We start from the raw sequence: 17,234 nt of genomic DNA, 5'->3' as shown, positions 1-17,234 counted from the left end.
CTAGACTAAAATAAAAAGCTAATTGCTTTCTTCTATACTAGTAATGAATAATTAAAATTTGAAATAAAAAACACAAGACCATTTACTTTGTAAACCTGATGTCCACACAAAAACCTGCACACTAAAGTTTATAGCAGCTTCATTCTTATTTTTAGTACCAAAAATTATACATAGGTATAATGTTAACACAGTATATGTAATATCTATATGAGAAACATAATGAAACTCTGATGAAAGAAAGCAATGTAGATACAAATAAATGAAGAGATATTCTATGTTCATGGGTAGAAATATTCCATATTGTAAGTACGTCAGTTCTTTCTAACTTGATATATAGATTCAACATAATTCCAAACAAAATCTCAGCAAGCTATCTTGTAAATATTGAAAAAACTATTCTAAGTTGATATGGAGGGGCAAAAGACTCTGATATGGCGAAGAACAAAGTCAGAGGAGTAACTTTGAGACAAAGTATAAATCTAGAGTAATCAATACAGTGCAGTACTAGGGAAAGAAGAGACAAATAGATCAAGGAAAGAGAATAAAGAGTCCATAAAAAGACCCACACAAACATAATCAACTGATCTTTGAGAAAGGAGCAAAGGCAATTTAATGGAGAAAGGATAATCTTTTCATCAAGTCATGCAGGAACAACTGAACAATCAATGCAAAAAAACAAACCAAAAAAACCCCACAAATCTAGACAAAGACCTTACACCTCTCAAAAATATTAATTCACAGATCATGGGCCAGGGACGCCTGGGTGGCTCAGTTGGTTAAGCAGCTGCCTTCGGCTCAGGTCATGATCCCAGGGTCCTGGGATCGAGTCCCACATCGGGCTCCTTGCTCAGCAGGGAGCCTGCTTCTCCCTCTGCCTCTGCCTGCCTCTTTGTCTGCCTGTGCTCACGCTCTCTCTCCCTCTGTCTCTGGCAAATAAATAAATAAAGTCTTTAAAAAAAAAAAAAAAAAAAAAACACAGATCATGGGCCTGAATGTAAAATGCAAAGCTAAACATCTGAGAAGACAACCTAAGAGAAAATCTGGGCAACTTTGGGTGTGACAATGATAAATCCAAACATTTTTTGGGTAGAGTGCCAAAAATGTGATCTGTGAAAGAAAAACTTGTTAAGTTGAACTTCATTAAAGTCAAGATCTTCTCTGCCAAAAGACAACGTCAAAAGAATAGAAAGACGGGCCACAGACTGGGAGAAATTATTTGCAAAAGACATATCTGATAAAAGGACTATTGTACAAAATATACAAAGAGCTCCTATAGCTTAATAAGAAAGCAACTTCATTAAAATGGGACCAAAGACCTTAACAGACAGATTATGAGAGAGGATAAACAGATGACAATAAGCATATGAAACGATATTCAGTCTTGTATGGCACTAGGGAATTATAAAATAAAACAACAATAGGATGCAACTACATACCAATTAGAATGGCCAAAATCCCAAATCCTGATACCACCAATGGCTGGTGAGGATGTGGAACAAGAGGAATATTCGTTCACTGCTGATGGGAATAAAAAATGATACAGTCTCTTCAAAACAGTTTGGCTGAAATACACTCTCATCTTGTGATCCAGCAGTCATACTCCTTGGTATTTACTCGAAGGAGTTGAAATGTTCTATCTGTATAAAACCTGCCCAATAATGTTCATAGTATCTTTCTTCCTAATTGCCAAAATGTGGAAACATTCAAGATGTCCTTCAAGAGGTAAGTTGATAAGCTGGTACATCCTGATAATGGAATTTTATTCAGTGATAAAAAGAAATGAGCTATCAAGCCATGAAAAGACATGGAGGAAACTTAAATGCAGATTGCTAAGTGGAAGAAGCTTGTCTGAAAATGTACATAATGTATGATTCCAACTATGTGTCACTCTGTAAAAGACAAAACTACAGAGACAGTAAAAAGATCAGTAATTGCCAGGATGGGGGAATGGAGAGAGGAGTAAATATGTAGAGAGCAGGGCACTTTTAGAAATTGTTTTCTGACCTGTAGTGGTGGAGATATGTCATACATTTTTTAAAAAGATTTACTTATTTATTGAAGAGAAAGAGAGCAAAAGAGCAAGATGGAAGGGGCAGAGAGAGAGAGAGAGGCAGAGAAGCAGACTCCCCTCTTAGCACAGAGCCTGATGCAGGGCTCAATCTCTGGACCCTGAGATCATGACCTGAGCCAAAATCAAGAGTTAGACGCTTAACAGACTAAGCCACTCAGGCGCCCCTATATCATACATCTGTTAAAACACACAGAATGTGCAACACAAGGAGTGGATTCTAATGTAAACTATAGATTTTCATTAATAATAATTTATACATATTGGCTGATTAATTGTAACAAGTGTGCCACACTAATGCAAGATGTTCACAATAAGAAAATCTGTGTTGGGAAGGTGAAATATAAGAGGGTTTATAGGAACTCTCTAGCCTAATATATTATATATCTGTTTTCAGTAAACTTTTTTGCTTTGGTAATGTGATTTCTTTCCTGAATTTATTATCATGTATTTCTTTCAGTTTCCCATGATTGGTTTAGGAATAGTGTATATGGATTTAGTTATGTGATTGCCACATTTCAGGTGAAATGAATGATACTTCTTTGAGAATATAAGAAATGTAATATTTGTAGTTTCTTCTTGTCCTCTAAACAGGATCATGAGTCACAGTGACAGTTATTTACATATACACCCTTTTTCTCTGAGAAAATAAAAGGGTATCTATCTTGCCTTCTCCTGAAGAAATTGTAGAGAAGCAAAAAGCCAAGTCTAAACAAAGACCATTTTTGTTCAGAGATTAAAGAATTCCAGTGCAATTCATTCATTCATTCATTTGATCAACAAATATATATTTAACAAGACTGTATGCCAGATTCTGGAGAAGCTGTGGTGACACTGTCTTTTCCTTCAAGATACTGTGGTCCAGTAAAGAATTCCATCAATTGACCTGGCAATTATAATGAACATAACGGATGATAAGAAAAAGGACTGTGCTATGGATCTTGGCATTTAAGAATTCTGAAAGTACTCCCGCATGGCTGGGGTTCATTTGCCAAGGTGAGAGTGGCATGAAATAAACCCTGAGAGGCTGGGTCATAAATGACATTTGCCTTTACCTGAGGGATTTGAAGCAGATTCAAACCCTTCTTGTATTCCAGGAAAAACTCTCTTGATCTCTTCTTGTTCAAGACTCTTAATTATGCTTTATACAGCTCCAACATACCTATATTTTTTATATGAGTATAATCTAGAATCATCTATCATAGGCTAGAGTAGTAAAGGAAATGCCAGAATCATTTTTACTTGTAAATAAAAAAGTCTGTCTCCTAGAATTCTCTGTTTAACAAGATGGCTGTGCAATGAAGTGATCTTTCTTTCTTGTTTTTAGCCAGTGCTGTAGTCTTTAAATGACTTCCACATCAAATCTGATTTATTACTTCACCTGGGAAAACACTAGTACCGGGATGGCAGGCAAGCTAAAATGATCTCTATCATAAATAGAAGTTGGGAACTCTTTTTTTTTTTTAAGAGACCATCTTGGGTTCTTCTGTCCAGGAGTTGTTCTTCTCTAAGTCTGACCAAAGAAAACCTACTGTGCATTGTACTTTGGCTCTTTGAACCGTATAATAATAGATTTTAACCTGAACAAGTACATGCATATGAAATAAACCTAATGGCTGGGCTAGTTTACCACTTAGCCTTTTCTCACTATCTTCTTTTTTCCCATCCCTTTTTTATTGGATGCTTCAACCTCATTAGTATTTCAGGAAAAAACTGGATCCTGTCCATCATTTTTGTTGTTGCTTTCCTTTTCCTGGCAGACAGAGCTTAAAGTTTCAATAGAGGAAGTGGGGAGGGATACAACACATTCAGAGTTTATGAAAGACCCTATTTGCCATCAAAGTGAAGGTTTCCAGATACTCTGGCCCTGTTTTCTTATGCTCTTAAGTCTTTGATAAGGAATTAAGAACTCCTGCCAGGGCTATAAAAGACACTGAGAGGTGCCTTTCAGAAGGCACTACATGGTGTTCTGAAGCTGTTCATTTATTACAAATGGTGTTGAGGAATACTACACTGAGGAACAGATGAATGGGGAAAAACTGTTAATATCATAATAATTTCTACATGAGCATTTCTGAGAGACAATTGGATGTGCACACTTTAATATTTTTCTGTTAACATCCTTGTACTTATTTTTTTCAAAGCATGCCTTGCAGCTTCCTTTGAACAGAATTACTTATATTTATAACACTCTCCTACTCAATTACAATTCCTTAGAATGGTGGTTCTCAAATATTAGTGAGGCTAAGAATAATATGAAAACCTGTCAAAAGAGTTTAGGGCTTGCATCTCTGAGATTCTCCTTCAATACATCTAGAATAAGGCCCATAAATGTTTAACAAGACCTCCATGTAATGGTCTGTGAAATACCTTCAGAAATATTTGCCTAGAGATCAAGTCTCTGTGGTCCTCAGGCCATAGGTCCATGCAATGCACATAGAGGTACTCAATACACGTTTGTAGATTCAAGGCAAATGGTTTGGGTAGGTAAAACCCCACTGGAGATTTAAGCTCAATATATTACTCTCAGAGATGAGGCTGAAGCTCTAGTGGCTTGAATATAAACTAATTATTTTTGATAGAAGGATAATGGCATAAACAGGCTCAAAATTGGGGGGGGATTGGTTAGAAATATATATATATTTACCTATTAAGAGTGCCTGAATGGAAAGCCTGATTTATTTACTCACGTTTTTCATTTGAGAAGGGTAGATGTAAGAAGGAGGAAAAGCATTCATTCCTAGCTGCTTGTGGTACATTGTGAAAAGGATAAACCATGTTTGATTTTCCCCATTCATTGTTGGATGTGTATTTCCTTGGTCCTCCCCTTGTTACTTTTGTTTATTGTTTACTAGGGGTTATGAGATCTGCTCTTTAAGGCTCCTCCTCCTTTGTTCTTCTGCCACAAGGTGTGAAGCCATTTGCTTATTTGTCCTTTGTTCAGAGCTACCTGTAGATAGGCATGCACAAAACAAAGGAAAATCATATCTTGTCCATCAGCTCCTCACACATTCAAAAGCCGTGCCCTTAATAAAAGAAGAATATTTCACTCCCTCTTTGCTCTTTGAGGGACATAGGGATTCATCATGCTCTGAAAAGATATCTCTAATAATTATTTTAATGTAAGTAATGTGGAAAATATCTTTTATTTTTAGAGATTTGCTAATGCTTTCAACTATTGGGAAAAATTAACATGCTACTTTCATCAAACCCATTCACTCTTCAGTTTATTTAAATGTCATTAGTGTGGAGTGCTTCAAGTTCTAAGTAGGAAAAAAATGACACTGAAAAATCAATGTGGATAATATAAAGACAAAAGTTTATATGGATTACTCTGCGTGGAATTGTTAAATGTTCAGTGATCATTAGCTTCTGATTCTGTTTCCAAGTGAGAAAAGGCAATAAACATACATATTCCAATCAGGACATGCTCTGTGTTTCTCTCCTTTTTCAAATCCTAAGAATATATCTGTATCTATATACCTTTATGTGTATCTACATATCTTTTGATAACCACTCAATAACAGCTTTAGACAAAGCTGCTCATTTAGTGACACTGTGTTAAATCATAGCAGCTCTCAGAAACAAAATATTTTTGCCTGTGATTGAATTTCATATTATCTTGCTATTGGAAAAAAGTCATAGGCATGCAAAGCATCCCTCCAAAACAGCACAGTGCAATGGGGATGCTCATTCTATCTGGAGTCTGTTGTTTGGGCCAGGGCTGTCACTTTCCCATAGTGTCTTCATTTTTTATGCTAATTGACTTTCCAAGCACAGGCAGGAGGGTGTCTGCCCTGTGAATTATTCTCGGTTGGGGGGCTTTTAAAAGCAAACCTATTTTGTGCCCAAACAAAACCAAAAATCAGTGTGTTTCTTTTCAAAGATGGGAGTGTCAATACCATGGTTGTTTTGTTCCCATCCAGTTATGTAACCGTGGGGACTTGTGTCTTTGCTTTCAGGATTTGTACAAAACACATTAAAGCTAAACAATAGGCGGGAATCATAGAAGCAACCCTTGAGCTGTGTCTTGGAGAATGTCCTCCTAGGTTTGGGAATCTCCAATTAGTTCCAACTCAAGTGCTGACTCCGTGTGTGTGTGTGTGTGTGTGTGTGTGTTAGCTGGCATGCAACACACTTCCCCAGGGTGGTTTCATTTTTCCTGAGATTTGGCGAAGGGTAAAGGGTCGGAGTCCCATGGGTACAAAGCATTTGATTAATGTTTAAGTCACCGCTCTCGCTGTCGGAGCTGCCTCCCCGCCAGCCCCTGCCGCGTGAGGCCGGAGCCGCGGGGCTCGGCATGCAGGTCCCGGACCGGGGCCGCCTCTCTTGGGAGTTCTCTGCTCAAGAGCCTCGCGCCTCCCGCGCCCGAGTTTCAGCGAGCGCCCTTTCCTCTCCTAACACCCCAGCCTCTCCCCAGCCTGTAAAGTCGCCGGTACCCCCTCGGGCTTCTCGGAGGCAGCAACTTTCCCCTCTGGCCGGCGCGGGGCCGGGCGCCAGTCGGCTCGCGGAATAGCGCGCAGCACAGCAGCCCTGCGTCCCGCCACCCACCATGACCGACGGGAGCCGCTGGGACGGCCGCGCCCAGAGAGCCAAGGACCTGGAGAAACAGCTTCGCTTGCGCGTGTGCGTGCTCAGCGAGCTCCAGAAGAGCGAGCGGGACTATGTGGGCACGCTGGAGCTCCTGGTGTCGGAGAGTGTGTCTCCCCTCGGCTACGCAGGGTGTAGCAGGCGGCGCAGCGCGCGGATCCCGAAGCGGCAGCGGGCGCCTGGCATTGTCTGCGGGGGGACGGGGCACCGCTCCCGGCGTCGCGGGACCATGAACCCGCGCACGGACACTCTGCTCGCCCGCGCGCGGACCCTGGGCGGGACTGTTTAAAGCCTGGACATCCAATGAGTTTGCCAGGGCCTTGGACACATGCGGGCTTGAAAAGTTAGGTCCAATGGGAGAAGGGTCCTGTCCCGGGAATCCCTGCTTACCCTCTCTTTCCTCACTCTTTACCCCGTCCCTGGCTGCCTTGTGTAATTTTTTTACCCTCTTCTCCTCCCCTGGGTTTTTAAGACTTTGGCTTGGTGATTAAGGTCACTCTACTACATTCAGGTACATTTAGTTAAAAGAAAAAAAAAATCCTTGATTGTTTTGGAGCTTGAGTTCATTATTCAGATTAGATGGCAGCGAAGTCCCTTTAGTTATAATAATCTTTGAAACACAGGATTCTGGCGAGGGGTAGAGAACAAGCAGTGGGGTTATGATCTCTAGCAGCTGTTGGCTGTTAAAGCCACCTGTGGTGCTCACCCTGTTCTAGCCCTGCAGTCTCCTACCCCCCATCCTCCCTCCCGGGTTTAAATTTGCTCCCCGCTCAGCTTCTGGATTCTCTGTTCATACTGAGCCCAGTAGTGCAGTACAATAAAACTAGTGTCAAAAAAAAACTTCAGGGGACGCCTGGGTGGCTCAGTTGATTAAGCAGCTGCCTTCGGCTCAGGTCATGATCCCAGTGTCCTGGGATCGAGTCCCACATCCGGCTCCTTGCTCTGCAGGGAGCCTGCTTCTCCCTCTGACTCTGACTTCCACTCTGTCTGCCTATGCTCGCTCTCGCTCGCTCTCTCTCTGACAAATAAATAAATAAAAAATCTTTAAAAAAAAAAAAAAAAAACTTCAGGATTTCATAGAAAGAACTGGCAGGAACTTTGTTTCAAAGTTTCAGCTTGACGTATTGGAAGCCTGCTCTGGAAACGTTTCATTCATTTTAGAGCCAGAAGGGGCAAAACTGAGTGAAAGAAACTTCTGAGACATCACTCAGAAATTGATTTTTTTTCTATTCATTGTTGCAAAGACAAACTTTGAGCATTGGCTCTTTTGCATCCAGATGCCTGGGAGAGCATAGGACTGAGGAGCTCTTAGCCTTTGCAATCTAACTCACATCTTCAAACCTTCTGCTCCTTCCACCTCCCTGTTGCATGCCCTTGTGGTCCAACGGGAAATGTTTCAAAGGCCAAAACTTCCCGCTCAGTGTTCTGTAAGATGTAAACGTTCTGCTTATAATTATGGTAGAGAAATTCACTTCTTTGCTATGTCTAGAAGGAGAGAACATTGTTTCAACACAGGTTGACTTCTGGTTGACTTCTCAAATTAAAATCAGGATACCTGAGCCTCTGGGACCACATTCTTTGGAAATATTTAGATATTTGAGAATATATGGGTAATTGGTGATAAATTGGATTATTGTACACTTCCATGTAGCAATGTCAAAAAAGCATGTTTTTAAGATTTGACATTTTTTTACAAAGTTATTACAATATTATTGACTATATTTCCCTATGTTGTATGTTTCTAGGACTTATAATCAGAAGTGTGTACCTCTTAATCCTCTTCATCTATTTCACTTATCCCCCACCCTCCTCCCTGCTGGCAACTCCTTGTTTGTTCTCTGTATTGATGAATCTGTTTCTCTTTTTGTTGTTGTTTGCTTGTTTTGTTTTTTAGATTCCACTATAAATGAAGTTATATGGTGTCTTTCTGTCTGACTCACTTCACTTGGCATAATACTGTTAATCTGTGTTGTCACAAATGGCCAGATTTAATGCTTTTTAATGGCTGAGTAATATTCCATAGTGAATTTCATATTCTATTCCATACCACATCTTCTAGATCAATTCATCTATAGATGGACGCTTAAGTTGCTTACATACTGTAAATAATGCTGCAACAAACAGGTATACATATATCTTTTTGAATTGGTGTTTTCATTTCCCTCAGGCAAACGCCCAGAACTGGAGTTATGGATCATATGATACTTCTATTTTTAGTTATTTGAGGAACTTCCCTACTGTTTTCCTTAAGGACCCCAGAAATTTACATTACCGCCAACAGTGCATGAGGGTTTCCTTTCCTCCATGTCTTTGCCAACACTTGTTATTTCTTGTTATTTTGATACTAGCCATTCTGACTGATGTGAGGTGGATATTTGACTTTTAATAGCTTCAGATTTGCCTTTCATGAAACTTCACTGGTGACGAAGTCCTTTGACTTTTGAAAAATCTGAGCCACTTCTTAAACTGTATTAGTTACTTCTTTCTAGAGGTATTTGAAAAAAAGTACTGTGCAGAGTCCTGAATTGTAGAAATAGAGAGCTAATCTAATCTACATCAAAAACTAATTTGTTGATCTTTAATATATGAGTTTTTCCTCTAACCTTAACACTTGATTATTAAAATTGAAAACTTATTGCTAGATAGAGTTGGGTAAGAAATTGTGGGAGGGGACACATGGGTGGCTCAGTTGGTTAAGCATCTATCTGCCTTTAGCTCTGGTCATGATCCCAGGGTCCTGGGATTGAGCCCCACATTGGAGTCTTTGCTCAGCAGGGAGCCTGCTTCTCTCTCTGCCTGCTGCTTCCCCTGCTTGAGATCTCTCACTCTGACAAATAAATAAATAAAACCTTTTTTAAAAAAGGAAAAAAACAAGAAATTGTGGGAGGTATAAAATAAATTATATGTACCTATTTACAAGTAGTTCATTTAATGATTTCATTCTTCTTATTTCATTCAGAAATTATGGACTCTTCCACTTTTATTTTTCTTTGTCCATTATTTTGTGCATGTACATCCAATACTTATGCACAAACATGTTCACACACACACAAACACACTAATTAGCTTGTCATCCTAAACAAAAGTTTATCCTGACTTCTTTTTTTTTTAATTTTTTATTTTTTATAAACTTATATATTTTTTCCTGATATAAAAAAATATTTAATGAGCTGGAAAAATAAACCATAAATGAAAGAAAATGGTATGCCAAGTATTTAATGAAGAGAGTACATATATACACACAAACACATATATACACTTATCTCAGGAAAGGGCAGTTAAATGCCAAAATGCTTTATCCCCAGGGGTACAGGTCTGTGAATCACCAGGTTTACACACTTCACAGCACTCACCAAAGCACATACCCTATCCTGACTTCTTTTTAATCATAATCATCGAAAGCCCCAGATCTACTTATAATATACTTTTAGATTTTCATTTCTGAGTATTTATTTTTTCATTATTATTTATAGTAACACTGAATACACATGTATTATTACTTGGTCACCTTCTGTTGATGTAGTGAATCTAGTTCTAACTTTAGTGTAAGCTAATAATATACCAAGCTTTAAAAATATTCAAACTATTTGGCCTGGCAATTCTATTTCTAGGAGTCCATCTCGAAGGACTGATATGAAATATAGACAAACCATAAAATTGATTTTTTAAAAAAAGTTAGCAGTAGTATTAAATAAGGGGTACATTTGTTGTAAAAAATCTGATAGTGCATTTCTAAGTCAAATATAAATATTTGTTAGATTAGTCATCATTTTAGATTTCTGTCATTGTTTCAGCCATTAACATGCATGAAGGTAACTCTTATCTTTATTATGAAGAGATAGAAAACATATTTTCAGTTTTATCAAGAACATATTTTTTACTTAGAAGCCCATACATAATCAAACAAAATGGTATTTTTTCTCTTGATTAAATGATCATATGACCTGAAGGGGAAAACTTTTCATACTAAGATCTCCTTTTTTTTTTTTTTAAAGATTTTTATTTATTTATTTGATAGAGAGAGATCACAAGTAGGCAGAGAGGCAGGCAGAGAGAGAGGGAGAGAAGCAGACTCCCTGCTGAGCAGGGAGCCCGACGTGGGGCTCGATCCCAGGACCCTGAGATCATGACCTGAGCTGAAGGCAGAGGCTTAAACCACTGAGCCACCCAGGCGCCCCATTCATACTAAGATCTTTTATACTTCTTTTTCTTTTAAAGATTTTTAAAAATTTTATTTGACAGAGAAAGAAAAAGATCACATGATCATGAACCAGGGGAGAGGCAGAGGGAGAAGGAAAAGGAGAAGCAGACTCCCTGCTAAGGGGAGCCTGACTGGGGTTTGATTCTAGGACTCCGAGATTAGGACCTGAGCATTTAAGTCAGATGCTTAACTGACAGAGTCACCCAGGTACCCCTAAGATCTTTTATATTTCTAATTCCTTTTTGTTCTCATTTCCAACCCTTTCATTTTTTAAAGCGAGAACAACTTTCCCCACTCCCACCCCACAGAGAGCTGGTATGTAGAGTGATTCTCTCTTCCCATGGGATCTCTGGCTTCTTTTGTTTCTTGCTAGCCCTTCTATCCTTTTGTATTCTCACTGGGCTTTCAGGGCTCCGTTCCTTCAGGAAACTTCATAATCCTGTCCTCTCTGCTGCCCCCCCTACTCCATCACAGTCTACAGTGCTCACTGCTTTGTAGTTTCTTCTTCCCTGCACCGAAGGAGGCTTATATATGTATGTGTTTACTTTGGTCTCATTCTATTAGAATGTAAGCTTCTTGAGGACAGGCCCATATTTTACTTGTCTGTTTTTCCCCAGAATTTTGTGCAGTGCTTGTGAAATCATAGGCCATTCCAAGATCAGGATGTCTTCCCAGACCCATTTGAGTGAACAGAAGAGCAGAGCAGGGCCAGCTTCATGGGTGTGCATGCTCTGCACTTTGCTCTGGGCTTCATGCTCAGAAGGACCTGGAACTTGGTTCAGAGCTCTGCTACCAATGTCTTGAAATTTGTGCTCGTTTTATCTTTGAACTTGTGTTTTATAAGTGAAGTCCATTGGACAGTAGAGTGTGAGTAGAGCTAATATATGAAAGAAAGAGAAAAGCTTTATATTTCAGTACCACTTTTTTTTTAAAGACTGTATTTATTTGACAGAGAGAGACAATGAGAGAGGGAACATAAGCATGAGGAGAGGGAGAGGGAGAAGCGGGCTTCCTGCTGAGCAGGGAGCCCGATGTGGGGCTCAATTCCCTGACCCTGGGGTCATGACCTGAGCTGAAGACAGAGGCTTAACCAACTAAGCCACCCAGGTGCCCCTATTTCAGTACCTTTAATAAAACATTTCCCCCTGCTTTTTGAGCAAAAGGCCTCACACTTTTATTTTGCACTGGGCCTGGAAAATCTTGTAGACACATTTCACTATGGCATTGTGGCTGGATGGCTCTGAACATTTTTGTCTAAAATGGGACACTTCTGAGGGTGAAAGGGAGTGCTGTTAATAATTACACTGGGAAACAGATGTAACCCTGGAGTGTTCCTGGCAAATCAGAATGTGCTGTTCTTCCACGTTGTCAGCACATGAAGACAAAGACTTTGAGTTACATGTCTTGTCATAAACAAAAGATTTTGAAATTTGTCACCTGTCTAGGCGTTGACCTCGGATAGCCCAGAATCTGAGTACTGTCTCTAATTTACTAGTTAACTTTGGACACATTCCTAAACTTTTCCAGCCCCATTTTCTTCTTCTGTAAAATGGGGAAACAGTAGCATTTCTCAAGGTTGCTATAAGGATGAGATGATGGATGCTTTGGGCTCTGCCCAGTCCCTGACTTACAGGAGTGCCCTATATATGGTTACTGTTATTTCTTCTGATGCTACAATTGCTACACAGAGGTACCCATACTGGTCAGCCTTAATGTCTAATTTTTGCATGTGTGATATTCCTCTTTACACTTTCTATCTCTGAGTCTCTTCTTTACTTCTTCCCCCGGTGTTTCTCCTTCTTTTCATGCAGTCCTTCTTCCCATGATATTCTTATTTTTTTGAAAAGATTTTATTTATTTCTTGTCAGAAAGAGAGAGAGCAAAAGAGCGAGTGCACACATAAGCAGGGAGAGCGGTAGGTAAAGGGAGAAGCAGACTCCCCACCGAGCAGGGAGCCCAGTGCGGGACTTGAACCCTGGAATCATAACCTGAGCCAAAGGCAGACGCTTAACCAATTGAGCCACCCAGGTGTGCCCCGTGATATTCTTATACATACTCAATTGACGTAAGACTGGGAGAACACCTTGTAGTCTACAAAACAACAACCATAGTTAGTATGCTATTTTACAGTTTACAGTAAACAATTGCATATTTATTACCTGATTTGGGTTAATATATGTGCCCCTTACTCTTTCAAATGGTGATCCCTAGGGTTCCAGGGTGCTGTGGTTTGGCTTCAGGGTTCTGTGGTTTGTCCCTCATAGAGGGTGAGCAGGAACTGAATTGGATGGCTTCAGGCTTTCCACTGAACCTCTCCTAGCATAGTCCCACCTTCTTCTGATTTGTGCCTTTGCTAAAGCAGTTAGAAAAGCCTCTTACCTAGATAGTAAACTCCAAGAGAGCAGGAGTGGTGCATTTTTCTCTTAGGTACAATTTTCTTGGCCTAAATATAGTGGTGTGTAAATAGGTGCACAGGAAAACAAACAAATCAAACAAAAGCAAACACACAGTTTGAATGAGTCCAAAAACACCTTCCTTCAGTCATGATCTAACTTTTTCCAGGCAAGGATAAACTAATTCAACACATTACATTTAGGTTTGTGCTATACTGGCTGAATTGTGTGACCGTCAAATTCAGATGCTGCCATCCTAACCCTCAGTATACAAATAATTACAATGCCATCTGGGCGAGTCAATGATAGAGTTATGAGCATAGTTGCATGGAGGCATTAAGAGGCTCCTTCAGTGCAGGGTCAAGGGAAGCTTTAGGAAAGAGGTGAAGGATAGCTTCTGAGGGATGAGGAGAATATGCCAGAATGGGAAGACAGCTAACTATCCATCTGGAAAGAACAGCGTGTTCCGTGTGACCTTCATATGACATTTTAGGGCTGCTGGCATGACATTGTGTAGGCGATGCTGACAGTTCTTTGTTGTTGGAGATTGATAAGTTCTATATGCTCTTTGGATACTTTTGGGTATTGGTAGGATGTGAAGTAAGTTCAGTCTAGTTTGAGAAGGATTGTATGTTTAAGAATTCTTTCTCCCTTTCTTTCTTTCTCTCTATTTTTATTATTTATTTGAGAGAGAGAATGAGAGAGAAAGAGAGAGACAGAGTATGAGGAGGGGAGAAGCAGACTCCCTTTTGAGCAGAAGCCCGATGCTGGACTCAATCCTGGGACTCCATAATCATGACCTGAGCTGAAGACATTCACTTAACAAGCTGAGCCACACAGATGCCCCAAGAATTCTTTTTTTTTTTTTTCAAATATTTTATTAATCTATGTAAAAGAGAGAGTGGGGTAGAGAACATGAGCAGGGGGAGGGACAGAAGTCATCAGGTGGATGAGATGCCCTAAGAGGAAGAATTTGAGGAAAAAAGCCATATAGACAGAGGGTAGGTTGTTGGAAAGCCAGCATTTGAAGGATAGAGGAAGAAATAGACTGTGCTGGTGACTCAGACTGAGCCATCAAGGGTTGGAACAAAGAACCAGGAGAGAGTGATCTCTTGAAATCCAAGGAAGGACCTAGTACCCAGACAAAAGTCTTCCTTAGAACTTTTGAGAAGTAGGTGGTGGGAAGACTGAAAAGGCCCCTGGATTTGCCAATTAAATGCCTGTCATTGGGCTTTAGTTCAGGAGTATGTGTGAGCAGAAAACTGATAGAGAATGAGCTGAGACCCCGTGGAAGCTGAGGGATGAAGACCAGTGGAAAAACTCTCCTGAGACTTTGTCAGTATATGCAAGGGGAGAAGTAGGTTAGTAACAGAAGCAGGTGATTTTGCCCAGGGATGTTTGAGGAACTGCCATGTCACCAGGAGATAAAGATCCTTGGCAAGATTCACTGCCATGAAACACCAACAACAACACATCAGTGAGCTGCAGACTGTAATGCCAAGAGTGAGCCGGCTGTCTTGGATACTTTTACATTTCTGCTGCTTCTCTAGTGTAGCATGTGAGGAACTGCTGGGATGGCCTTTGTCCCTCCTTTTGCACACTCACCAGCGGCCCTGCTGGGACAGTAGGGTGAGGTGCATGGTACAGAGCATGGTTTTAGGGAATCTGATGACCTGGGTTAAAGTTCTGGCACTGAAACTTACCAACCATTTGTAACTTGGGGCAAATTACATAGCCTCTTTATGCTTGGTTTCATATTTGGAAAACACATTCAATAATATCTTACAGGCTGGCCTCAAGTTCAAATCAGGTTGTGTAGGTACAGTCCTGATAGGTAGTAAGGCTTTCCTCTTTTTCTTTTCTCTTCCTGCCTCACAGATAGAGTTTGGTGGTTGTTGAGGCCACCTAGCCTGCTTCTGGGCCCATTCTCTTCCAGACTGGAAGCATATTGGAGGTTTTAATAGAAAGGTCCTAAGGAGGCTGGAAGGCCCTTCAGGAATGCAGGGGAGGTGTGGTCTTAGAGGAGGTGAGGGGGTGGGGGGGGTGGAGGAGGTGGGGGAGTGTTGTGCTGTGGAAGGTGTAGAGTAGTTTGCCTCTGGGAGGAACAAAGGATGCAATGCCCAGAGTTATTTTAGAGGAGAGGGGAGTTGGAGGTTTCGGCCTGATGAACTTTACTTTTCTATGAAATTGAACTATTGTTTTCTTTGTGTTCTGTTTTGTTTGTTTTTGCTGAGAGTAAGGCCTGTGAAGACAGTGATAAAGATTTGAAACATGCACTTTCAAGAACAGTAAGGGGTACTGAATTCAGGTATCTGAGACTAGATGTCTGACTGTCTTTGTGTAATCATTCTTTTATTTATTTTTATTATTATTTTAAAAGATTTTGTTTATTTATTTATTTGAAAGTGGAGGGGAGAGAGAGCATGAGCGGAGAGGGGAGAGATGGAGAGAGAGAAGTAGATTCTTCTGCTAAGCAGGGAGCTCAACGAGGGTAGAGGGGGGAACGACTCAATCTTGGGACCCTAAGATCATGAGATCATGACCTGAGCCAGAGCCAAAGGCAGAAGCTATTTAACTGAATGAACCACCCAAGCGCCCCATACGTATTCTTTTAAATGTGACTTTCTTAATGCAACATATCAATTTAGAAGTCAAAATAGAGAAATGGCTTCACCTCATTTCTTATATTATGACTAGGTTCAAATCTTAGAAATAATGACATAATCATTTTTTTAAACCATGACACAAATTGTGTAGAACTTCCATACTATTACATTTAATGCACACAGCAATTATTGTGCACACTCTTTGAAAAGAAACATTGATTTATCTGACAGCATTTGGATAACATTACATTTTTTCTCAGTACTGTCTTTTAGCATTGTTCTGTTGAGTGTTCTCTTATTATATACCTGGTTTATACTTTAATTCCAAATAAAATTGTTATGTTTGAGTTTTGAGTACAATTAGTTTGACCTAAAAATAGTTGTTTCTATTTACATGAATTCTTTAAAATTATTACCTATAATATTTACTTTTCATAATAGATGAATTTTTATTCTCAGTGTATTGTAATTGCATTAGCTATATTAAAACCAGGATTTCTTTGACTTATTATATTATTGCCTGAAACAATGGTAAATTCAAACTCACCCCTTAATAAATGTTTCTTTGCTTAAAACTATGGTTGGGTCACTTTTCAAATGGTGTTGAGTATATTCATTCAAATCCTGGGACATCTTATAAAAATGTTTTTTCAATTTTTTCCCATTCTCATGAACAAACATTGAATTTTATCCAAGAATTCAATGATTATAATTTTAAGAAAATTGATATGTTAAGTTGTGGTTATGGTTTTTAAACATCTCTAGTTAGTATAGAGGACTTCAGACTTTGATTCCATGCATAAATTTGTAGTATTTTAGCCTTACCATATAGCTAAGCATACTGTACAAAAAAGGACCTGTGTTGTTGGAGAATAGCTAAGCCAAGGACATTATGTTCTGTCTTCAATGTGAAATGCGTATTTTCCATTAAAAGACAACCCCTTCACTTGGAAAGCTTAAATGGTATAATACTTAAGAAATGACGACATCTGGTTAAATTTAGAATACTGACATAAAAATATTCTCTGGGTTAATAGCAAAAACACAGTAATCTAGAATATGAATGAGTAAACATTTTTATTTATTTTAAAACTTTGTTTCTCTGGGAGAGTTGTGGGAGGCCACAGTAAGGCTTGAGATGAGGACCAAACCAGGCCCTGACTTGTGCCTCCTTTAAAGGCTAAATAGCCGAACAAAAGGCTTAGGTAGATATAGTCCAGTAGCACTGAGAAAGGGTCTGTGCTATGTGTTGTGCGCTCACCTATGTGACTTCCCACATGTTTGCTAGTAAGATAAGAGACGATTTGGTCGGGGTCAGAAATTCTTGGCTGGTCCTCGCTGTCCTCGCACAGGCTATAGACTACACCACTGTAAGA

General features: G+C 39.7%; 1 protein-coding gene across 1 annotated transcript; it reads left to right on the top strand.

Annotated features, from left to right (window-relative positions):
• Positions 1–6,260: 6,260 nt before the first annotated feature.
• On the top strand, positions 6,261–8,586 carry LOC131826741 (phosphatidylinositol 3,4,5-trisphosphate-dependent Rac exchanger 2 protein-like). The gene has a single exon (XM_059166279.1). The coding sequence runs from the start codon at positions 6,621–6,623 to the stop codon at positions 6,945–6,947; it is 327 nt and encodes a 108-aa protein (XP_059022262.1). The 5' UTR covers positions 6,261–6,620; the 3' UTR covers positions 6,948–8,586.
• Positions 8,587–17,234: the final 8,648 nt, after the last annotated feature.

The sequence above is a fragment of the Mustela lutreola genome, chromosome 3, assembly GCF_030435805.1.
Source record: "Mustela lutreola isolate mMusLut2 chromosome 3, mMusLut2.pri, whole genome shotgun sequence".
Classification (NCBI taxonomy): Eukaryota; Metazoa; Chordata; class Mammalia; order Carnivora; family Mustelidae; genus Mustela; species Mustela lutreola.
The sequence above is the reverse complement of the archived record's forward strand: the minus strand, read 5'-3'. Positions and strand labels throughout refer to the sequence as shown.

Bases quoted from the DNA above. Each gene is read 5' to 3' on its own strand.
- LOC131826741 (XM_059166279.1), top strand. From the start codon at position 6,621: ATGACCGACGGGAGCCGCTGGGACGGCCGCGCCCAGAGAGCCAAGGAC.